General features: G+C 38.0%; 1 protein-coding gene across 5 annotated transcripts in view; it reads left to right on the top strand.

Annotated features, from left to right (window-relative positions):
* LOC128697714 (inositol-trisphosphate 3-kinase homolog) overlaps positions 1-21,008 on the top strand; it is a 212,858-nt gene extending 191,850 nt beyond the window's left edge. For 4 of the 5 annotated variants that reach the window (XM_053789570.2, XM_053789569.2, XM_053789571.2 and 1 more), the window contains exons 2-8: positions 9,215-9,649; positions 10,112-10,343; positions 12,151-12,281; positions 12,448-12,582; positions 12,701-12,874; positions 16,001-16,174; positions 16,418-21,008. In XM_053789570.2, coding sequence (XP_053645545.1) covers positions 9,215-9,649; positions 10,112-10,343; positions 12,151-12,281; positions 12,448-12,582; positions 12,701-12,874; positions 16,001-16,174; positions 16,418-16,474 — 1,338 coding nt within the window. In that variant the 3' untranslated portion in view covers positions 16,475-21,008. The remainder of the gene's footprint in view (positions 1-9,214; positions 9,650-10,111; positions 10,344-12,150; positions 12,282-12,447; positions 12,583-12,700; positions 12,875-16,000; positions 16,175-16,417) is intronic. The other variant, XR_011393942.1, reaches the window with a different exon arrangement.
* The last annotated feature ends 5,157 nt before the right edge of the window (positions 21,009-26,165 follow it).

Raw genomic sequence — 26,165 nt, forward strand, 5'->3', positions numbered from 1 at the left:
CAGGTTGCAACACTTGGGTTGGAAACAGTAAATGTATAAAAGGCATTCAGCATGAAGTTATAAATAAAGACAATAGATCAGGTCAGCAAACAAAGGGGGACAGCAGAGGGCAGCAAGGGACTAGCTCCCTTAAGGTTTACTATACTAATAGCAGGAGTGTAAGAAATAAGATAGATGAGCTAAGATTAATTGCAAGTGCAGGAGACATAGATATTATTGCTATAACAGAGACCTGGCTCAATCTGAAAGATAGAGAGATGCCCTCTGAATGTCACATACAAGGCTATAAATTATTCCACACTGACAGGGTCAACAGGAAAGGTGGTGGAGTAGCGATGTATGTCAGAGACAATTTAAATTGTTGTGTTAGACAAGATATTAAATTAGAAGCGTCAGCCACTGAATCTGTTTGGTTACAGCTTCTCGAGGGCCGAGAAAAACTAATTTTGGGTGTGATTTACAGGGCCCCAAATCTTGATAGGGAGTGCAGTAAACTTCTATGGGACGAAATTCGTAAGGCATCTACATACGAAAATGTTGTGCTAATGGGAGATTTCAACTATAGACAGATTGACTGGAGCAATTTGACAGGAAATTTAGAGTCAGGTGACTTTCTTGATACGATCCAGGATTGTTTTTTAAAACAGTTTGTGACAGAGCCAACTAGGGGAAATAACCTCCTTGACTTGGTTCTTGCCAGTAGGGAAACACTAATTAATAATCTTGAGGTTAATGATGAGCTTGGGGAAAGTGATCACAAATCACTCAGTTTTAATATATCATGGAATTCCCCTAATAATGGCAATCAAGTCTCCGTCCCTGACTTTCGCTTGGCTGATTTCATAGGACTGAAAAATTACTTAGGTGGGCTGAACTGGAATGACCTGACTAAGGGTCAGGTAGGTGGTGATGGTTGCCGATATGATGCTTTCCAGGGCATAGTTCTAGCTGCTCAGTCAAATTATGTTCCAAATAGGGAAATCAGATCAAACAAAAATGATCCTAAATGGATGAACAATAGATTAAAATATCTGATTGGTCAAAAGAGAGGCATATATAGGCAAATCAAAAGAGGAGAGGGGCAATTGAGAAATCGATATATTCAGTTAAAGAGAGAAATAAAAAAGGGAATTAGAAAAGCAAAAAGAGATTATGAGGTTAAAGTTGCAAGAGAATCGAAGACTAACCCAAAAGGATTCTTTCAGGTATACAGAAGTAAGATCAGGGACAAGATAGGCCCACTCAAAAGTTCCTCGGGTCAGCTCACTGACAGTGATAAGGAAATGTGTAGAATTTTTAACACATACTTCCTCTCAGTTTTTACACAGGAGGATACCAGCGATATTCCAGTAATGATAAATTATGTAGAACAGGACGATAATAAACTGTGTACTATTAGGGTCACAAGTGACATGGTCCTTAGGCAAATAGATAAATTAAAACCTAACAAATCCCCAGGCCCTGATGAACTGTATGCAAGGGTTCTAAAGGAATGTAAAGAGGAGCTTAGCACACCTTTGGCTAATCTTTTCAACATATCACTACAAACTGGCATGGTGCCAGATAAGTGGAAAATGGCAAATGTGATACCTATTTTCAAAACAGGTGACAGGTCCTTAGCTTCGAACTATAGACCAATAAGCCTAACCTCCATAGTGGGAAAATTTATGGAATCAATAATTGCCGAGGCAGTTCGTAGCCACCTTGAAAAGCATAAATTAATCAACGAATCTCAGCATGGTTTTACAAAGGGGCGTTCCTGCCTTACGAATTTATTAACTTTTTTCACTAAGGTATTTGAGGAGGTAGATCATGGTAATGAATATGATATTGTGTATATGGACTTCAGTAAGGCTTTTGACAGGGTCCCACATCAGAGACTATTGAGGAAAATTAAAGCACATGGAATAGGAGGAGAAATTTTTTCCTGGATAGAGGCATGGTTGACAAATAGGCAGCAGAGAGTTTGCATAAATGGGGAGAAATCAGAGTGGGGAAGTGTCACGAGCGGTGTTCCACAGGGGTCAGTGTTGGGCCCCCTGCTGTTCACAATCTACATAAACGACATAGATGAGGGCATAAAGAGCGACATCGGCAAGTTTGCCGATGACACCAAAATAGGCCGTCGAATTCATTCTGACGAGGACATTCGAGCACTCCAGGAAGATTTGAATAGACTGATGCAGTGGTCGGAGAAGTGGCAGATGCAGTTTAATATAGACAAATGCAAAGTTCTAAATGTTGGACAGGACAATAACCATGCCACATATAAACTAAATAATGTAGATCTTAATATTACGGATTGCGAAAAAGATTTAGGAGTTCTGGTTAGCAGTAATCTGAAACCAAGACAACAGTGCATAAGTGTTCGCAATAAAGCTAATAGAATCCTTGGCTTCATATCAAGAAGCATAAATAATAGGAGTCCTCAGGTTGTTCTTCAACTCTATACATCCTTGGTTAGGCCTCATTTAGATTATGCTGCACAGTTCTGGTCACCTTATTACAGAATGGATATAAATTCTCTGGAAAATGTACAAAGGAGGATGACAAAGTTGATCCCATGTATCAGAAACCTTCCCTATGAGGATAGACTAAGGGCCCTGAATCTGCACTCTCTAGAAAGACGTAGAATTAGGGGGGATATGATTGAGGTGTATAAATGGAAGACAGGAATAAATAAAGGGGATGTAAATAGTGTGCTGAAAATATCTAGCCTAGACAGGACTCGCAGCAATGGTTTTAAGTTGGAAAAATTCAGATTCAGGAAGGATATAGGAAAGTACTGGTTTGGTAATAGAGTTGTGGATGAGTGGAACAAACTCCCAAGTACCGTTATAGAGGCCAGAACGTTGGGTAGCTTTAAAAATAGGTTGGATAAATACATGAGTGGATGTGGGTGGGTGTGAGTTAGACCTGATAGCTTGTGCTACCAGGTCGGTTGCCGTGTTCCTCCCTTAAGTCAATGTGACCTGACCTGACTAGGTTGGGTGCATTGGCTTAAGCCGGTAGGAGACTTGGACCTGCCTCGCATGGGCCAGTAGGCCTTCTGCAGTGTTCCTTCGTTCTTATGTTCTTATGTTCTTATATACTCTACATTCAGGAAAATTATAAACACAAAAAAAAATCCACTCTCCTTAGATTAAACCTGATTACCTCTCATTCTTAAGGCGTTATATAACCCATACGAGTTTAACAGTTCCCCATGACTACTATAGCCTGTAGATGAATGGTTCAGAGAACCGAAGATTGATGGACTGACCACATATACTCGAGGCTGAAGGACTGATTACCTCATTCTCCTCCTGTTCTTCAAGTTTCTCCTTTGTATGGACTGATGAAGCCACTGTGTGGCGAAACGTTTCCTCAATAAAGATACCCAAGAGTTGCACATGTGTCTAATTCAACAACTACTATAGCCTCTTACCCCTATACCAAGCCATCCACAGATTACGGTCTTACATTATCCAGTCACCAACCACCACTTAAGCACTGTACCTCACCACCCAGTATTACTGTAACTATATTCATGGAGAGACTCCAAACTCCTTTGGAGTCTTACATGCAAGGGGAGGGCCGATCCAATTACGTACTTGAATCAGGAGCCCTTCACCAGCATCACAGCCCCCCTCCCTCCTTGAAGGAATTTCAAATTATAACATGTGGTGTGTGTAATGGTATAACTGCGATAAGCACTGTCATATCGTTGTACGATAAGCACAGTGCCATAACATTGTACCCTTGCATTTCTGTATAGTTACACCTGGAGGTAAGGTACAACTTGTTCAGGTATCTTTATTCCGAGAATAAAAATACCTGTTAAACATGTCTTACACAAGAATTGCTTCTTGGCTACGCTGAGGCTTAAGAACATAAGAAAGAAGGAACACTGCAGCAGGCCTACTGGCCGATACTAGGGAAGTCCTTCTCGAAACCAAATCCACTAGCAAAAATATACACTGACTATTAAATGTATGTGTGTGCGAGCGTTCACACAATTCAAATTTTGAAGTTAAATGCATAAACTCAACGTTGAATGGCTTACCTGATACCGAGAAGGTATGCTAGCTTTCGTCTACATTTAGTTTGTTGTCTCGGAACACAGTCAACTGTGCGGACGTCATTCTTCACAGAGTCTTCATAATTTGGTGTAGTTTTCATAACACGAAATATTTACTATCCAGTATAATGCTGACGAAAACATATAATTAGTGAAGTATCTTCAAGTGGTGGGATGGTGACAAGGTGTGGCCTAGGATATATACACAGATGTATATCTATAAAATGATAATATTTACCTACAGTTTGATGATAATGGCTTTTTAGAAGTTTTTTTTGTTCGATAGGGATTTTTTCAGTTCAGAAAGAAAATTTTTTATATAGTGTCTGAGAAGGGAGTTGTAGATTTCAACAGGTCTTCAGAGAGGAGGTGAGGTCTCGGGTAATGGTTGTCAGTTTTAGATAGGCTCAGCTGCCCTGAAACCTCGGAAAGTGTGAATGACCTAATGTTATGTAATATTAGTGTTGGCAGTGGTGATTAATGCTGATTCCTTACAGTTCTTCGATAACTAATTTTGCGTAAAGAAAGTTAGGCGTTGTTAGTGTTTTCCCTCTAGCAAACTTACCTGTATTCCCTGATTCTTTCATTTAAAGCCCCTGGAAGAGCCCTCCCCCCCCACCATGTTAAATTTTTCACATCTTTCTATTCTGTATATACATGTGTATATCTGTACTTACGTATTTGTGGTTGCAGGGGTTAATTCTCGGATCCAAGCCCAGCCACTGTAGATTCAGTCTTAGCCTCGGGGACTCTTTCGTACCTACTCTTAAAATTGTTTATGGAGTCTCTCCACAATTTCCTCATCATGATCATTCCACTTCCTGGCCACGCTTGAGACTGAAGAAATATTTCCTAACATCCTTATGGCTCATCTGTAACTTGTCTTCCAGAGTTCCTGTTTCGCGCTTCTCAAACAGCCGATACCTGCTTACCTTATTAATTTACCTGAGTACTTTTTTTTTGTATTGTGGTCCCCCTGGTTCTTCTGTCTCCCGATATCTTCAGATTTAATTCCTTTAGCTCTAGAACAAGCCTTGTTGCATGCAACTGTAGTTTCTTAACATGTTTTTTTTTCAGATGTGGGTTCCATGCTGGTGCTGCATCCTCAAAGATGTGCCAAACGTATGTTGTATAAAGGGCCCGGAATTACTTGGCTAATCTCTATTTTAGAAACTGTAATTGTATTTTTGTTGGTGTGCAGATGAATTTCATCCTTAATGAGCATCATACAGTATGTTGTTAACCAAGCAAATTACGTTTTAGCATATTCTTAGCTCTACCAGTCATGGGGCATTATTAAGTGTTGACAGTATGAAGCTTGTGGCCGTGGGCGTTGGCTTGGGCGTGGGGCGGTTCAAGTCTCGGGAAATGGGGGGGGGGGGGTGACCCAGTCTACATAATTGATTCATCACTCCCTCACGTAATGCCGCACCGGAAGGAACTCCTCCCACAGTGGTCAAGCCTCAGTCATGTGTTCATTTCTTGAGAAACTGTTGAGTCGGTGGTGGAAGCATACTGGTGACGCCCTACATATCTGGAGAATATATTAATACTTTTCAGGAATTAAAAAAAAATCCCGAGTGAAGTCATTAGTACTAGGTTATGAAATTTAAATAAAAGTAACTTATTTTTTTATTATCACACCGGCCGATTCCCACCAAGGCAGGGTGGCCCGAAAAAGAAAAACTTTCACCATCATTCACTCCATCACTGTCTTGCCAGAAGGGTGCTTTACACTACAGTTTTTAAACTGCAACATTAACACCCCTCCTTCAGAGTGCAGGCACTGTACTTCCCATCTCCAGGACTCAAGTCCGGCCTGCCGGTTTCCCTGAATCCCTTCATAAATGTTACTTTGCTCACACTCCAACAGCACGTCAAGTATTAAAATCCATTTGTCTCCATTCACTCCTATCAAACACGCTCACGCATGCCTGCTGGAAGTCCAAGCCCCTCGCACACAAAACCTCCTTTACCCCCTCCCTCCAACCCTTCCTAGGCCGACCCCTACCCCGCCTTCCTTCCACTACAGACTGATACACTCTTGAAGTCATTCTGTTTCGCTCCATTCTCTCTACATGTCCGAACCACCTCAACAACCCTTCCTCAGCCCTCTGGACAACAGTTTTGGTAATCCCGCACCTCCTCCTAACTTCCAAACTACGAATTCTCTGCATTATATTCACACCACACATTGCCCTCAGACATGACATCTCCACTGCCTCCAGCCTTCTCCTCGCTGCAACATTCATCACCCACGCTTCACACCCATATAAGAGCGTTGGTAAAACTATACTCTCATACATTCCCCTCTTTGCCTCCAAGGACAAAGTTCTTTGTCTCCACAGACTCCTAAGTGCACCACTCACTCTTTTTCCCTCATCAATTCTATGATTCACCTCATCTTTCATAGACCCATCCGCTGACACGTCCACTCCCAAATATCTAAATTAATTTATTTTAATCCGAGACCATATAAAGCCTTATGAATGGGAGGCAATCAGGTTAGATCCAGGGATTGGGAGGATAATTCCAGTTCCTAAATACAAAATAACTATCATAACTACCTATGAAGCGGTTGTGGTGAATAACTTTCGAAACTTGTAGCTTCGAAAGTTTTTGTAAACTTTTTTTTTTTGGTAAAAATACTTTTAATTAGTTTCTTGTGCGCTACCCTCTCAGGATATGTAACAAAGACCTATCATAATGATGGTAGGAATACTCACTGATATATCATGTAGGGGATGATATAACTTGTCTATCAAATATACGAATAGGCCACCGCGTGCTAACCTAGTGGTGACCCCTTCCCTGCTTCCTGATCCATGTTTGATAACTCTTCCTGTATCCCTCCTTCCCCTCCCATCGCTCACTCTCTCAACTGATTGACGCTCTCATTGACATTGACCACAGACACTAGTGTAAAATATTTTGTGTTATTAACCTTGGAGGGTTAATAACACTTGATAACCCCTAAAAAGGCAAAAGCGAAGCAATGTGGATGTTAAAAGCTTAACAGAAATAGTCACAGAAAAAAAAAGTTAGGTTAGGCTAGATTGATCTGGGTTTACCGACACCATATCTAACTTCAAGCAAATGTGATATTCCTGTGACTACCTGGATTTTGTTTAAATTGGAGTCCTTAGGCCCTTTCCCAGGATGCTACCCAAAGCAGTCGCTTTACTCCTAGGTATCTTCCCTATGTGAACAGAGGCAGATGGTGTTAGATTTGCCTATACGTCCCCCCTAGCCCAGGCCTTTCGATTGGCAAACAAACCCCGTCACTGCACATAGTGATGTGTATTGAAGTCAGACGTTGGTGTGGCGTCGAGTGGTATTATATTCATGACAAATCGCTAAACCAGTAGGGGTTGTACAGCACTTAGGAAATGGGAGGTAATCAGATTTAGTCCAACAAAAGGGAGAGTAGCCCTTCACTAGCACAGTGCACCTCTTAGAATTGTATACTGAGGATGTGGCCGTCTTAGGTTATTCAGCAGGGGAATGAATAGTTAAGACGTACGTAAACATTGCAATATGTAAGTAACTATGCAACATAGTTTACAAGTAAAGGCTTATTTTCTAAATTTGCATAATTACATGGTATTGATATTGCATGTAGTGAGAGAGAGAAAACGGGGGTAGGCAGTTATATAGTCTAAGTCTGATGATTCCGCAGCTAATTGACATTTTGGTACAGCGTCCTTGTTGTGGGCAGGTGAGGGAGATAGAAGACGGGGAGTTCCCTGGACCAGTACTTGTGAAGCAGTTTTTCTTCAACTGTAAGTCCGATTTTCTTGGTGGAACTCCTACACATATATCTTATTACAGGTTTTACCCTTACACGCAAATATCTTGAAAACTCCAGCGCATAAACAAGCAACACCGTCACCATTCTGTGAAACTGCTGCATACATGGCACTACACAGTAGTTGGCATCATAGCTTCGGCAATATCGAGATGCGGTCAAGAGCGAGGTATCACACCTGGTTGCTTGTACAGGAAATAGAGTAGACACCAAGGCTAATAGGCTCCACTTGATTTATATCCCCACAAATTTGTATACATCTAAACAAAATCATGTAATAACCTCAACATATTGGATAGGTGAAGTGGAGAGGAAAGGGGGGGGGGGGGTTGAAGATGCACAAGATGTACACTTTCCCTTCAAGTATGGGAAGGGGAACCTTGATAGTGAAAATATTTTGTTTTAGGTAATTTTAATTGCTCTCCCTTTTCTTAGATAAAAGCTGATTGCTTCCTGTTTTCCAGGTGCTGTATGACCCTTGCTGGCTTATCACTTCTTTGAATATATTAATATTGTTGGCTGTATTTAGAATATAACTGTCTTGAGGATAGTGTACTAATTATTGCTAGTCAACTGATCACTATCTGTGAATCAAGTTCATTAGCGCTGTTGACGTCATACCTGGCATCTGCTTCCACATTTGTTTTTGTTTGGTATTTTTTTAATTAATGAAGGATAATGTTACCCTGCACTAAAATTGGCATTGAGAATCCTGTAAAAAAGTGGTTTGGAGCAACCATGGGTTCTACCACAGTGGTAGGACTTAGCACAAAGTCTGGTTAGGCTTTGATACCAACAGTACTTTTCATAAGCCCACAATTGGGATTATTTATAAATTATTTCCAACCATGTGATTTAATCATTCATCAGTGTTTTGATACACTGACTACCCAGAGTATCTGAAGTTCAGTATTAGCCGTTAAAATTGGATTGTTACAAGAATGAATGAATGTAATATTCAGTACTATACCAGTATTACCTAATTTAGTGATTAAATTACACTAGTAGATATATTTTATTTGCATGTGGCTTGCTAGATACTTTGAACTGGGCACAGGAGTGAAATAGTAAATTAACAGAGTTGTTTGCCAATAATGTCACCTTTAAAGGCAATTTTGAGTATGCTGACATTTGCTATCACTTGGGGACATTATATACTATGTGCATGTTACCATAGTATTGACAGTGTAATCAGATATTAATACTTAGCTGATGAAGCTTGATTTGTTTATTAAAGTTATGCTGTACTTTGATACAATTATTGTCTTGCATTGCTTCTAGTCTCTTTTAAAATGTACATATTGTCAAATATATACCTGGTATTAATGATGTAATTTGGTTGGCAGGTAGCAGGAGAGAGGAAGGCAGAGATAGAGGCTCTGCTACGTGGAACTGCTGGGGCGAAGCCACAGAAACAGAAGTCTGAGGAAGAGCATCAACAGCAGGAGTCAGACAACCACCACCCTAGACGACATGCCTTTGCCAAACGATGGAGAAAACTACCCCTAAAGAAGAAGTCATGCGATGAGGAAGAATCCTCAATTAGGTCTTCCAATTCCAACTCAACCACATCTTCTACTAACTCTTCCATTAAGTCAACTAGCAGTTCTCCCTCAAGCCATGATGGACAGATCCTCTGCTCTTCTAGTTCCTCACCTTGTTCCAATGGCCATGTCAGTAGTTGCACTCTGGAAACTAATAACATTGTCTATGCCAAGGAGACCTTCCCAGCTGATATCCATGATGTAGCTGCTATGTCTCTGTTGCAGAGACTTGCCCTGGTTAGTATTGAACTTGCATCTGATATGTTACACATTAGGCAGTGTTATATGTAATCACTACACAGGTTAGTGTGGCTTTTCCCAGATTTTTAAAGCAGTGTCCCCTCAAGGGAGGTCCTTTGAGCCATGGACATGGACCTTTCCTACCCTTGAATCAAACCTGGATGCCCTCCCATTTCCTAGGAACATGACCCACATGGATTTAGTCCCTAACCCTGGTTTAAATAAACTACACAGTAGTAGCACAGTACAATATATGTAGTTGCCAGAAATTTGGTATCTTAAATTTTGTATTTTGAACAGTAACATTTTCATTTACAATAAATATGATATTTCAAGACCTATTTGAAAAAATTATAATTTGATGAGTACATTACTGATGCAATGACTGATATTGTTATATACACATTGGCAAAAGTTTTCAGTTAAATTATAAATCCAGTACTGCCCATTTGTTGGCAGAATGCACTGAACCTGACTGCACCAGCCTCATCGGTGTTGTTAAGGGATCGTCGGAACAGCTGGGTACAGCTGGCAGGCCACCCAGGCTCCCTGGCACCAGCTGGTCCAGGTACCATCTGGAAGAAGAGAGGCCCAGAACCTGTAGAGACTCAGGCATACCGAGCTCTGTCTTCCGACCCAGCCAGAGACATTACGCCCACCTTCTTCAGAGAGGTCGTCTATCAAGATGAATGTATCCTTTTTTGACAGCAAAACCAGAAAAAAATTCATACAGTATTTATATAAGCTTGAGACATCTTTTTCACTCTTCCTGTGTTAATAGTTCTATTCAGCCACATTGCATTGTAGTGTTGTTAGGTATTATGGTGCAGTGCCCAAATGTTAATTTTTTACACCAGTCATTTCCTAAGTGCTGTATGACCCTGTGGGTTTTTCACTATTCCCTAAATATAATAATTATACCTGTCATATCTCTCTCTTTGTAAATTTTTAGTGGCAGTCCTCATTCTTTTCACTTATCATTTCAGCACTCTTGACTTTACATACAGATGTATCAGCATATAGAATTCTAATAATGATTAGGAATGACTAGTTATACAGTGGTACCTCGGGATACGAACAGCTCAAAACATGAGCAATTATGTAAGTGTGTTTTTGGGGGCCTGAAATGGATTAATCTAATTTACATTATTCCTTATGGGAACAAATTCGTTTGGTACTGGCACTCGAACAGCCTTCTGGAACGAAATAAATTCGTATCCCGAGGTACCACTGTATTATAATTACTGTAAAAATTATGGGGGAGTGCTAAACCCATAGGATAACTAGAGTTATAGGGTCCCCTCAATGAAAGCTCCTTCATGCAAGGAATCTGACCTTTCCCTTAGATCAAATGTGATTACCTCCTACTCTCCCATGTGCTGCATGACCAAACCATACCACGGGCGGGGTTAGAACCTGCAATTAGAGAGTCTCAAAACTCCAGACCATCACGTTAGCCACTGGGCCAGCTAGCCACAATAAGATTCATCCAACTAGGTACTGTATATTTATACACCATAGGTAGGTTAGCATAGACACCACTGTGACCACAAATGCAAGTTTATACAGACGAATCTCCAGCTAGCGTGGCTTTGACAAATTCTAGCTCAGGTCCCCTCAAAGCCATCAATATGATTCATGAAATTATGATGACACGACTGCAAATAAGCCATACCATGGGCGGGGTTAGAACCCGCAATCAGAGGGTCTCAAAACTCCAGACCGTTGCGTTAGCTACTGGACCAGCTAGCCTTACCCCTTAAACTGTCCAAACGTAGATCTGCGTTTTTTCAACATTTGAAAGTATGTAAAAAAAGTAGATATTTTTTTTTTTTACATTTGAAAATGTGTACAAAAAGCTTTGATCTATTTTTTTTTTTTTTTTTTTTTATTGTTTTTTTTTTTTTTTTTTTTTGTTTTTTTTTGAAAATGTGTAAAAGAAACGTATATCTACTTTTGGAGCACTACGCATGTGAACGTAGATCTGCTTCGACAGTTTAAGGGTTAATAACATTCATGGTGTATAAATATACCTAGTTGGATGAATCTTATTTTGGCTAGCTGGCCCAGTGGCGAATGCAACGGTCTGGAGTTTTGAGACTCTCTGATTGCGGGTTCTAACCCCGCCCGTGGTGTGGTTTGTTTGCAATCCTGTCATTATGATTTCGTGAGTCATGTCGACGGCTTTGAGGGGACTTAAACTAGAGTTTGTCACGGCCACACTAGCTAGAGATTCGTGGTGTGGTTTATTTGCAATCGTGTCACTACGATTTCGTGAGTCATGCTGCATGACTCTTTTAGGTTCAGCTTGCCCTCGAAGTATATGCATTTAGTTATAAAGTAAGATTTTGAATGAGACTGCTTGACAGTGTCAAGCAGCAGCATAGATGTAGAATAGATATTTTAAGGTGCTTGGGTAGGCAGTGTGAGTACTTTATTGCATTTTTTCATATAAAATTAAAATTTTGGATAGATTTGTCCTTAACATGTTCATTTAGATTTCATTGAAATGAGGGATTTACTCTACGACTTTCACAATCCTTGTGTAATGGACATCAAGATGGGTACTCGGACATTCCTGGAGTTTGAAGTTTCAAACACGAAAGCTCGCAAAGATCTTTACGAGAAGGCAAGATTTCCTCAAATCTAGGTTATATTTTTTGCATAATAAATGAAAGTGTCCATCAAAGTGCAATACTAATGATATGCCTAAAAAAGAAATATTGCCTTAAAGTATTTAACTACACGTAATAAATGTTCTTTTCAAAACTTTTCTTAATTTTCATTTGACACAGATGATTAAAGTAGATGGTAAAGCACCAACTCCAGAAGAACATGAAGCCAAAGCAGTCACTAAGCTGCGGTACATGGACTTCCGTGATAATATGAGTTCTTCGCGTTCACTTGGCTTTAGAATTGAAGCCCTAAAGGTTTGTGTACTGAGTATTTGCCAGTGATGTTTTTAGTTTGTGATACAGTAAAGTAGATCAGTAAAATTTATAGTTTCTCCACAGTAATAATATTAATGTATGCATATTTACTCAACAGATGGCAGGAAGTGAGGCAGTGACAGAATTGCAGACTGTGCGAAGTCGAGAAGAAGTAGTTGGCACCATGAGTGGCTTTTTGAAAGGTCGAGAAAGTACAAAACGGCAGGTTCTAGAACGTCTTGCACATCTCAGACGTGTTTTTACTGACTCGCCCTTCTTCCAGAAACATGAGGTGAGATACAAAATTTTGTAGCTTTCATTTTCAGTATTTGTCAAAAGTTAGAAACCAATATTTAAATCCTTAGGTATACAAAAAGTAGGGTACAGTAAACCTTCTTAATGTGCAGGTTACATTCCAGAAAAGCCTCATGTTATTTAAAGTCTCATTACATGACACGAACATTAAAAAAAAATAGGTTATGTTCCAGACATTTTAAAATCTGCCAAAAAAATTTTAGTGTTGTATTAGGTAAAAATTACTGCAAATTTAAATAATGGTGTTGAAATAGGAGTGTGGAGAGGGTTGATGTGGGTCTACTGGACTGAAGTGGATGGCTGTGGTTTTGTGGACGTAGAGTTGTCGGTAGTTGATGGCTATACTGGAGTGCTCGGGTATTCTATCACGACTGTCTATTGTGCTTTACCGAGTAGTTTATAGAACTGGCCAGAAAACTTTCTAAGACTTTATAATCATTCACCACTAAACACACTACTATACAGGCTCACCTTCTCTGTTATAGTAAAATAGGGCTTTGTGCTTTATTATCCGAGCACTGTATGAAGCTCCTTTCTTTGGCTTTTCTTAATCCAGCCATGGTATTGTGACTTCTTATTCTTTGACCTTGACTTTGTCAAGGTCAAGTTATCACTTTAACATTCTTATGATCAGGTGACAGTCTTAACTGATAAATGTACAACCTCTGTTTTTTCCCATTTTTAATTGTATGAATGGTTTATTCATTAATAAGAATCACACGTGCAAGACCTCTAACCATACCTGACACTTGTATGCTTTCTAAGTCATAGATTCATGTTTATTCTTCTTAGCACCTCAACATCACTAGTATCCCTCTTTGAGTGCCATATTTAATATCCACTATTATGATATTTAGAGGCAAGTCATAAACCAGAGGTCACAAAACACTTATGGAATAGGAGTTAATCCAGTTCAAGCTAAGGAAAGGGTCAACAGGTCTAATTTGTTGAATCATGATCTCCCTCATCAGCATTAACCCTTTCGGGGTTTCGGCCGTACTAGTACGGCTTACGCGCCAGGGTTTTTGACGTATTAGTACGTTTAAATTCTAGCACCCTCAAATCTAGCAAGAGAAAGCTGGTAGGCCTACATATGAAAGAATGGGTCTGTGGTCAGTGTGCGCAGTATAAAAAAAAACATCCTGCAGCACACAGTGCGTAATGAGAAAAAACTCCGACCGCGTTTTTGGTTTAAAACAGCAACTTTGCACTGTATTTTCGTATGGTATTTATAACTCTATTTTAGTTTTCCTGGTCTCATTTTATAGAATGGAAGACATATCACAGAAATTGAGATGATTTTGATTGGTTTCACAATGAAAAGTACCTTGAAATTGAGCTCGAAGAAGCAGAAATGTTCGACTTTTGCCAAAGTTCAAAAGTAAACAAATCATGCCCCGTGTCCAATACACGCCAACTGGTGAATCTAATATTCTTTCACAAGTGCGCTGGTATTTATACCATTTCTACACTAATAACAGAATCTTCTATTTTTTGTGAGAATAAAAATTCAAAGTGGAAAGCAAAAGAAATGTAAGAGGGGCATGGGGATGTGACTAATGAACAGAGGAAATGTTATTTTAGTGCCAGGAATGTCTTTCTTGTTTATTCTGGACCCTATTTGGAAATTGGAATCTCTTGAAATTTGTGTGAAATTGGCAAAATTGCTAAATTCTGACCACTTTATAGGATAGTTGAAATCGGTAAATGGGTCGTTTCTTGTACTCATTCGATAGAAAAAACGGAGTTCTAGCGAAATAGTTGTGATTTTTGACATCTAGTACACTGGAATTGGCCGAAAATAAGGCTCAAAGTAGGCAAAATCGCCGATGCGTAAACATCGTCGAGACCGCTAACTTTGCAAGAGCATAATTCCGTAAGTTTACCATCAAATTTCATACTCTTGGTGTCATTATGATCAGGAAAAGATTCTTTATCTTTTCATAAGAATATTTTTTTTTTTTTTTTTTTTTAATTTTGGCGACCCTGAGAACAAGTCTCTGAGAGGGCCTGGCGACCCTCAAAGGGTTAAGGAACTTCCCTCGAGGAGATTAATATCCAGAGACCAACTATGGTAATGAAAATATTCAAAATAGCTTGACAAACACAGTAAGGCACAAGACACTTCCAGAGTTGCAAATATAAGTGATGTGGGTTGTTAGTATAAGGGAAGGAATTGTGGACCATGACATTTGCATAAATTAACGTTAAGGCATTTAATACCAATATTTTGCACATTGCTGCTTCTTGAATGCTATGTGATGCATAATATAAAAAATTTAAGCTGCATCTTTTCATTCATGTTGCTACAAAATCATGCAATATTTGAAGTTGCATTATAGTTGGGTTTATTATATTTTAGTATGATTTATCACCAATCTTTCATAGTGTAAGATATAAATAACTGCTCTTGTGTTGGCTTGTGATACTTATCTTTTTAATACATAATATAATGTTTCTTTACTTTGTTCCAGTTTCCCTATCCATTAATACAGAACATTTGTAAAACTGATTACAAGAGGTCTTGTTTAATTTTATCCCACTTTATTCAAGTCTCTTCCTACTCGTGCATGCCTACAAGTTGCACTGAAGTACAGTACAGTTCACTCTTGACTTAATGGGCTAACAGGGATGAGTTGGGTGGCCAGTAATGGAGATTGTGGTAGACAGACACACACTTGTGTAACCAACAAACTTTGTCTTTTGTTTCTAAATTACCCAGAGAATTCTGTGCCATATTTTTTAAAGTCATTCAAATTGAGAGTTTACTGTAGTTTGAAAAGTCACACTGCTGCTGTTTCACAAATATACAGTTGTACATGCCAATCTGAATTATCTGCCAAGGCTTAGTTAGACCTTTATTTCTTTTGTCATCCTCTTCCACAAATTTGTTCTATTTCCTGTCTTCAGCTAACAATCTTTTACATATCTTAAACTTTCTTTGCACATGTCTTATTTACACAGTAGAATATCATCCTTTGGTCATGCAGCCTGCATGGCTATACCACTAAAATGTAATTTCATCCAGCATTACAATCTAACATTTTAAATTTGTTAGTGTGTGTCATTTAAAATTACTGCATTATAAATGTTCCTTTTACAGGTAATTGGAAGCAGCATCTTGATCATTTATGATGATGAGAAAGCAGGTGTGTGGATGATTGACTTTGCAAAGACAGTACCAGTACCAGAAGGAATTAAAATTTCTCACAGGAAACCTTGGAAGCTCGGAAACCATGAGGAGGGCTACCTTACTGGAATTGACAACCTTATTAAGGTAAGCCACTTTGGCTGAAAGATGAAAAGCTCTTAAATTTATTAAAAAGAATATTGACTCTGCTGATATGCTGTAAATTTCAAATTTATTATAATCAAAAAGAAGCGCTAAGCCACAAGGGCTATAGAGCCGTAAATTTCAAAATGCAACCATTTTCATGGTATTTAATATTTTATTTGTAAAAAAAAAAATTAAGAAGTTCCCACATATCATCTTGACTTTTTTTTTTATTATTTTTTTTAGGTTGTGGAAGAAGTTCCAACAAAAACAAGACGACTTGGGTTGTTCCACAAATCTTGAATTGAAACACCAATGAGGAGTAATACTATATTCCAAGAAAGTTAAGATTATATATACTTTATGTATAATTTAGTGCATGACCCCCATATGCAATATATTTCTGGAAAATAACTGCTAAGAGCAAGCAGACTCCTGATTGTTTATTAAATATATACTGAAGAATGTATAGTATTTGTTACATGATTATGTCATTAAGACTACAACTACTATGTTGTTGAGGAATTTTTTTTAAATTATGATTCTTTTTTACTAAATAAAATATAAATATTCAGTCGTTAAGAAAAATCTTATTAGAAACTCGTTCAACTTCCATTTATTACAGGTAATGATGCACAGTAGATTTTTGCAACCTCAGTATGAAGCATTAAAAGTTTTAATATAAGTATATACAGTTTTGTGAGACTACTAGTTTAACCAAAATAAATGGCTTCATATGGATTTTTTTTCTAATCATCAGTGAACTTGATATTCAGGAAAAATCAGTGATAATGGCATTCATAAAAATAAGATTTCCGCTACATAACCCTGTGAGGATTTAGCGCGTACTTTTTACGTGAAATGTATTCTATGTTAATAACCTATTTAGGGATATGCCAAATAATTCCTATGAGGTCAGATGTATGGTATTTATTTATCACAAGACCCCACAATGTGAACTTTAATTGGAGTGTCATTTACAATGTGGATTTTACTAAAGTTGCAAGGAAACGTAGCAAAAACTTTGGTTTGTAGTTTAAGAACGTCAGTGGTGGATGGCAGGTATTGGTGCAGTGGAAACCTCTGTTTGGCATTTGATCAGGATATAGCAAAGCTTTTCTCAACTTGTGATGCTTTACCTAGAGCAAAATGTCTATTAAATTTTGTGCTATCTTTCTGTCAAAAGTAAAGAATTTATTTATTTATTTATTTTAATCAGGGAAGATCTTAACTTGTCAGGGTCATATAGTGCCTAAAGAATGAGAGGAATTCAGGTTTGATCCAAGGAGGAAAAGAAAAAGTCCAGTTCCTTGGATTACTCAATATTAAATGAACAGTGTTTTCAGAGGCATCCTTCCTTAGTCTGTTATCAGATCTATGAGCACACATGCATGCGCACACACAGTAGAACCCCCGTATCCACGGTTTCAGTTATCCACAGTTTGCCGAGGCCTAAAAATAACTTAATTCTGCTTAATAATGACACCATAGCACAAAGTAGTGATGGTGACAGTCTTCAAAGCCTAAAGCAAGCTGTGAAGTGCTTCCCATCAATGAAAAAGTGCTAATTCTCAACTTATTGTGCATGATTTATCAGTTAAACTTTATCATAGGTATGTAAACAGAAAACAACTTACATATACAGGGTTCACTACTAGCCACAGTTTCGGGTATCCACAGTAGGTGTTGGAACGTATCCCCTGCGGATATTGGGGGACTACTGTGCGTGCATACATACAGTTTAACCCTTTCAGGGTCCGTCCCGTAGATCTACGGCTTTACGTTCAGGGTCCAAACCGTAGATCTACGCCATGAGCTTAGCTCACTCTGATAAACTGTGAGTGGTACATTTGGGCCTAGATATGAGAGAATACATCTATGTGGTATGTGTGCACCACATAAAACAGATCCTGCAGCACACTGTGCATAATGAGAGAAAAAAAATGAAATCATGATTTTTCGATTAAAACAGCAACTTTGCAGTGTTTTTTCGTATGTTTTTTATAGTTGTATTTGCGATTTCTTGGTCTCATTTGATAGAATGGAAGACATATTACAGAAATAGAGATGATTTTGATTGGTTTTAGCATTGGAAATGGCTTGAAACTGAGCTCAAAGTAGCGGAAATGTTAAATTTTTGCCGATATTCAAGAGTAAACAAACAACCTCACACGTCTAATACACATCAGCTGGTGGGTCTAATATACATTCACAAATATGGTGATGATATTTATACAATTATTACAGTATTGCATAACAGTAAATCTTCTATTTTTTGGTGTGAATAAAAATTCATTATGTGAATAAAAAATCAAAATGGAATTTATTTGTAAAGCCTCAAAACATAACTAATGAACAGAGGAAATGTTAGTTTAGTGCCAGGAATGCCTACATTGTTCATTCTGGACCCTATTTTGAAATTGGAATATTTTGAACTTTGTGTTAAATTGGCCAAATTAACAATTTCCGATCACTTTATTTTGTAGTTGAAACAGTTGACTTGGCGATTTCTTGTGCTCAATCGATAGAATAGAAGTAATACTAGTGAAATAGCTAAGAATTTGGTTGATTGGAATAATGTAATTGGCCTAAAATGGGAGTCAAAGTCGGCAAAATCGCCGATTCGTAAATATCGCTGACACATCAAAATTCGCGAGAGCATAATTTCGTCAATTTTCCACCAATTTTCGTACTTTTTGTTTTATTACCTTCACAAAAAGATTCTCTACGATTTCATAAGAAAAAATAACAAATTTTTTTTTTTAAATATCTTGGACACTGGTGCGTGACTCCAGATTTGGGCCTTGGACCCTGAAAGGGTTAATAACCTTTTGCAGTAATACTTGTTAGTTTTACATTACATGTAAATCTAGTTCGAGAGTAGTCATGATAATTTTTAAATCTTATTTTCCCAATGAGCCATCCAAAAGTTAATCCTTTTTTTTTTTTGTATAAATTACATAATTATAATCATAACTAAGCACTAAACCCACAAGGGTTATGCAGCACTGCACAAAATTATAAATCTTCATGTTTTTCAAGAATTTTTGTGCCTTCGTCCTCATTTTTTTTTAATATAAATTAACCATTATATTGGCAGTTTTTTTTTTTTTTTAAATTTAGAATATGCTGCAAAAGCAGTGTAATACACTGAAGAATATGAGGTACTTTTGCCAAAATCTACCCACATTGCTGTCTGGTTATATTTGTTCACTTCTCCCTAAAAGGTGGCCACTCAGAACTTTCTTAATTTTATCGAATGATGACGATTCACATATTTTCCACGAGAAAATTGAGCTCTTAAAAAATTTTTCTCATCAAACTTAGTGTTGTCAGAGTTTACACTGGGCATTTTCAGAACATATGATACAAGGTTTTAGCATTGCTTATAAATCATGTACTGGGATAATTTCTTTGTGTCTACCATTTGGGCCATCTTAACCTCCCCCCCCCCCCTTTTTTTTTTTTTTTGCAATGTAATTTATATTTTTGCTTTTGAATTCTGACTATAAAATAATGAATTTTTAGTCAAAATATTTGAATTTTAGTGATAAGCAACAAATAATCTGAAAAATCATAATTTATCCTTAGTTTCAAAGTATTAATGTAATACACTGGCATAACTACTTTAAAAATTATCATTGCTATTCCAATTACATGGCTGTGATAAACAATATCTGCTTTTATTTTAAATCAGTTATATCTATGGGCCTTGTGGCTTAGCGCTTCTTTTTGATTATAATAATAATATATCTATGGGAAGCACTAAATTCATAGGGGCCACATAGTGAGCGGAAAATAGGAAAGTATGCTCTAATTCTTTGGATCAGGAGACTTTCACCAGCATCAGGAGACTACTATTACCCCTTGAAGGAAAATTATTTTAAGTAGCACTAATAAACATTTTGTTTTTCCTTTTTGACTTTATATACCCATACCATGAATGTCAAAGGCAATTTGAAGTGGTGCTGTTCAGAACAAAAAAAGTATCTATAGGTGTGAGTTTAGCAGAAATTTGCATTAATCAATAACTTACATGAAAATTTATGTACATTATGGTAAAATGCTGATACTTGCAATATGACTGTGTTTTGCAGTTTTAGGAAATTTTATGTACTGCACTTTAATTATGGTGCTTATTTCTCATAATACATATATACACCATGTCAGAACCTTTCCTCTATTATATCCAAGGTTGTCACTCATCAGAACATGAGGTGACATTATAAAGCAAAAGGTTTTTCTCATTGCATTCCCTTTTCTCTAATAATTAAGCCTTTCAAACAATTCTTTAGGTGATTGTATAATAAATAAATACAATGTAGATAAAATGTTTTGTATGTAATGTTGACTGTATATTTAAGCATCAGTATTATTTAAAGGTCCATATGCTTTTGAATTTGTTTGACATGTATATCTCCTATTTCTCTGGTCAGTACTAACAATTATATTCTCTTGTGGCATAAATGTAAGTCTTTTATATTTTCCACAAGGAACCACAACTTTCATGTTTCTGATTCATCTCTCACAAATGTGAAAGAACCATTACACATCCCCTCTGGTAGTACAAAGTCATATGTGAAATATCCAGGGACAAATGATTATGTTGAATGTACATAATGTAATTATTACATATTTTATATACTTTTACAAACACTATACAGGTTTATATTGCAGTATAGATAAAATTATTTGCATTTGTATTGTCCTATTTTGTATAAAGATGTACAACATACATGCACACATGAACATGTACATTACTTACTTTTTGATTAAATGTTTGTAATCTAGTCCAAATGTTACTTTGTAGAAATAAATACAATTTGTTGAAAAAATAGTTTAACTTTTATTACTGTACCTTGGTTATAAGTGATTAATACTGAAAGTAAATTTATTACCTACTGTAGCAATGGTTTTGATATCTTGTTATATATACGAATTCATTTCTTTGAAGTGGCAATAAATTTTGTAGAATGCAGTGATAAGGGGAACAAGTGGACTGTGGTGGATAGAGGCAAGATTATTTTGCCTTGTTCATACAGTATACCTGGAGGGTGCTTCGGGGGTCAATGCCCCTGCAGCCTGGTCCATGACCAGACCTCGTGGTGGACTGGCCTGATCAACCAGGCTGTTACTGCTGGCTACTCGCAAACCGACGTACGAACCACAGCCCAGCTGGTCAGGTAATAGACAATTCTGTAACCAGTGCTTGTTTGCTGTTCCTGAATTAGTTGTCCCATAATTTCAAAGCCTGTTAAATTGAGAGTTTGCTATATTTCATTTAACCCCTTGACTGTCGCAACCCCAAATCCTGAGGTGTCTCCTGGTGTCACAAAAAAAAAAAAATCCCCCCCCCAAATTTATCTTATGAAATGATAGAGAATCTTTTCCTGATTGTAATGACACCAAAAGAATGAAATTTGATGGTAAACTGACGGAGTTACGCTCTCGCGAAGTTAGTGACCTCGGCGATATTTATGAATCGGCTATTTTGCCCACTTTGAGCTCTATTTTCGACTAATTCCATTGTTACAGGCCACCAAACCCATAGCTATTTCTTTAGAACTCCATTTTTTCTATCGAGTGAGTACAAGTAACTGTCCGTTTACCGATTTCAACTACCCAATAACGTGGTCAGAAATTTGCAATTTGGCCAATTTCATGAAAATTAAAAAATATGACAATTTCAAAATAGGGTCTAGAATGAACAATGCAGACATTCCTGGCTCTAAAATAACATTTTCTTTGTTCGTCAGTCATGTCTCTAGGCCCCTCTGATATTACTCGTTTTCTATTTTGAATTTTTCAAACAAAAAATAGAAGATTTACTGTTATGCAGACTACTGTGATATTATAATAATTGTATAAATAATGTCAACCCATTCATGACTGCATATTAGAATGGCTAGTTGGACATTTATTGGACAGTGACATCATTTGTTTACTTTTGAGCATCAACAAAAATCAAACATTTCCCCTACTTTGAGCTCCATTTCAAGGTTCTTTTCAAAGTAAAAACCAGTCAAAATCACCTCTATTTCTATAATATGTTTTCCATTCTATCAAATGAGACCAGGAAAATGAGAATACAACCATAAATACTTTACGAAAATAACCACAAAGTTGGCATTTTAATTAAAAAAATGGTCGGGTTTTTTTTTTTCTCATTACACACTGCATGCTGCAGGAATTTTTTTATATGATGCAGACTGACCACACAGACCCATTCTCTCACATGTGGGCCTACCAGCTTTCTCCTGCTTGATTTGAAGCCGCTAGAATTTATGAGTATATATATGTCAAAAACGGTGGCTTGTTAGACGTACATATACGACCAAAACAGTCAAGGGGTTAATGTCCTTTCAAGTGTTAAGACACTTCATTTATTAATGTACAAGTGTACATGTTGTCTTCACTTCTAATTACATAGTAACTACGTGACTATACAGAGTAACAAGAACACAAAACTAACTTTGCAAGTAATTGTAAGTAAAATAAAACAAATATTTTTCATTACTAGCTGGTGCTGTATGACCCTCGGTGATTTAGCTCTTTTTTGTGAATATTTTAATCCACAATTAGTGTCAACTAAGAGTACTCTTAACTTATAATCAGGAGGAAGAACTAAACTTACAGAGATCACACAGAAGAATGAGGAATAGGAGACAATCAGGTTCAATCCAAGGAAGGAGAGGATAGATCTTCAACTTTGGATAAAGAGCCCCTCACCTGCATCAAGGAACCTCCTTGAGAAAAGTACACTAGAATAATCACTGCAGTAAATTCTGCATTTATTTTCAAAAACTTGTTACCACAAAGACAGTGATAAAAAAAACTATTAGTCACATCTAAGGGCACAGACCTCGCAGCACAGCAAACATCCCCAACCCACTTTTGAGGTGTAGGCATTATTTATTGGAATGATCTTGCCCAACTGCTTACGGTGACTTCTCGCTCTCTTTTTCTTAACCACTTCCGATCTCATTCTCATGCCATCACAGTGTGCACCAATGGTCCCAAGTCTTCTGATGGCGTTGAATCTACAGCAGTGTTTCCAGACAGCGTTATGCAAGGGCATTTATTATCCCCAGCCAGCATTATTATGGCTGAATTGTATGCCATTCTCACAGCACTTATCCGTATTGCATCTGTGCCTGCGTCACCATTTGTGGTCGTTTCAGACTCCCTTAGTGCTTTACAGGCTATATGAAAATTTGATACACCTTATACCCTGGTTCTTCATATCCAACTTTGGTTGGATATGAAACAAGCACGAAGATGTTTTTTGTTGGGTCCCCGGTCATACTGACATACAGGGCAATGAACATGCAGACACTGCTGTGTAGTCAGCAGTACAAGACCTCCCAGTTTCATATAGAGGTGCTCCATTCACAGATTATTTTGCTGTAATTACTACCCACCTTTGCACCCATTGGCAACAACGTTGGTCTGATCTGCTCCAAAATAAACTACGTACATTCTATTAAATGGAGTGTAGGTTTCTGGCCGTCTTCTTATCATCAGTATCGAGTTTGGGAGACTACTCTCTCCCATCTATGCATCGACCACACTCATCTTACTCACGGGCATCTCATGGAGAAGCGCCCTGTTCCACTCTGTGAGAATTGTCAGGTTCCAGTTTCTGTTAGCCACATTCTGTTGGACTGCCCACTATCAACGAGCACGCAGAATTTACTTCCGTCGTCGTCACCGCTCTACTGCCCTTACTTTACCTTCCCTTCTTGCTCATGGACCCTCCTTTAACCCAGACTTTCTCATTGACTTTTTGACAGCAACTGATTTACTGCACAAACTCTGATGATGCCTCTAGTACTCCTCACAGTCCTTTCTACCTCAATCTCTTGCTACCCTCTACTACTGCACTATCCACTGTCCCGCTGCACTCCATGACCTAATAATCATCCCTCTCCCTCTTGCTACTCAATGCCCCTGCATCCTTCCCTGCCTGGCAGTGCTGTATAACCCTTGTAGGTTAGCGCTTCTTTTTTTATTATAATATTGGAATGATCATGGTAGAACAAACTGCAATTCTTTGTTCATTAACACAGATTTCATAAAGGACAAAAAGGCACAATACCGTGACTGAAACAATACACAGATTGTTCCATTTTGGTCCGACTTAGACCATTTACAAAGTCACACTAACAGGGAGGAGGAGCCAGTATACATAGGCAAGCTGGCAGGGACGGGATAAGAAAGGTAGGAGTAGTGGTAAAGGTAAAGCAGGTAGTGGTAGTAGTAGTGGTAATGTGAAGTAGGAAGAGGGGTTGGTTGGCCAAAAAATAGAAAAAAGGAGGCAAAAGAGAAGGAAGGAGCCAAAGGAAGTAGTAGTGGTGGTGAAGTCAAAGGCCATGAAAGAGGAGCACTGCAGGAGACCTAAGAGCCTGTTAGTGTGACTTCGTAAATGGTCCAAGTCTGACCATAACGTCGTCGTAAGCTTCTCTCTCCTATGTGCAGGTTATTTGTGTGTAGATTTCATTCCCCATCACTCGAGAGGCTACCATGGCCAGAATGTTGCTGATATGCTGTGATGTTTCCAAATAACCAGGCCTGGATAGTTCTAAATATGATTGGAAAAATGGAAAAAGACTGGAGCAGAGACTTGTTAGATTGAGAAATATAGCAATGTAGAACACTAACAAACCTCTGTCCACATGGCCAACTAGGAAGGCCAGTATAGTTTTCTAATATTTCACTAAGACCCTAACATTAAACCATTTTTGATGAGGAAACCCTATATAATTTCCAGCTACAGCACAGAGCACAGTTGGTGGGTAGGGGCTAACAACCCAAAAACTCAATTTCAACCTCACAAAAGAAAATGTTGCTTTCTAAGTTGGTTAAAGACAATTTCTAAATTACTAGGATGTCCCTGAAGTCCCTTTATGACTCTGGTTTTGCTGTGTCAGTAAATGGCTCCCTTAACAGTGGAAAAAATCTTGCTGCAAGAGCACTGCATTCAAAATGTTTTATACATTTTCCTCAGGTATGCATATGCATAGAGAGTTTTTCCACAAACTTAGGGTGATAGAGTAAAGCAACTTTTGCAACTCCTTTCGTAACCATATTCCTGCCAAATTGTAAAAACCCAAGTGGTTCACAAATATCCAATTAAACACAGGAAATTCTACCTCAGATCAATATTAAACGATGATGAGGTGAACCCAAGAATGGATTAACTCATAAAACTAGGAATATCCATGAAACAATTTTGCCATACTTCAGGATTTAATAAGACAAAAATACAAGATACGACTTTTTTTCACACTACAGATTGCTGCCTGTATTAATATGAATAATTAAAAATACATTTCTAGACCAAGATAAAGAATATGAGAGTGTATATGGATTTCTATATAGAATTTGATAGAGTTCCACACAAGAAACTGACGAAGAAAATAGCAGCACATAGTACTATAAGAGAAACCTGAGTCGAGTCATGGCTGACAGACAAGCAACATTGTGAATTAATGGGGAGAAATCAGAATGTACAAGGAGTCCGGACATGCAGCAGGCATGTGTGAGCGCATTAGGAGTGAATGGAGATGAATGGTTTTTGGGGCCTGAAGAGCTGTTGGAGTGTGAGCAGGGTAATATTTTGTGAAGGGGTTCAGGGAAACCAGTTAGCCGGACTTGAGTCCTGGAGGTGGGAAGTACAGTGCATATACTTTCAAGGAGGGGTTTGGGATATTAGTTGTTTGGGGTGACATATGAACTGTCATATCTGGGCACCTCTGCAAAGACAGTGATATTGTGTGAATGATGGCGAAAATGTTGAATGATAGTGAAAGTCCTTCTCTTTTAGTCACCCTACCTCGGTGGGAGACGGCTGAAGTGTTAAAACAAAAAATCAAAACGGGAACCTGTTACAAATGTTGTGTCAAAGGGACTTTTTTCTCTCGTCACAATCTACATAAACAACGTAGAAGAGGGAATAGTGACATAAATTTGCCAATGACAATAAAAGAGGACA

This window comes from Cherax quadricarinatus, chromosome 68, assembly GCF_038502225.1.
Source record: "Cherax quadricarinatus isolate ZL_2023a chromosome 68, ASM3850222v1, whole genome shotgun sequence".
NCBI lineage: Eukaryota > Metazoa > Arthropoda > Malacostraca > Decapoda > Parastacidae > Cherax > Cherax quadricarinatus.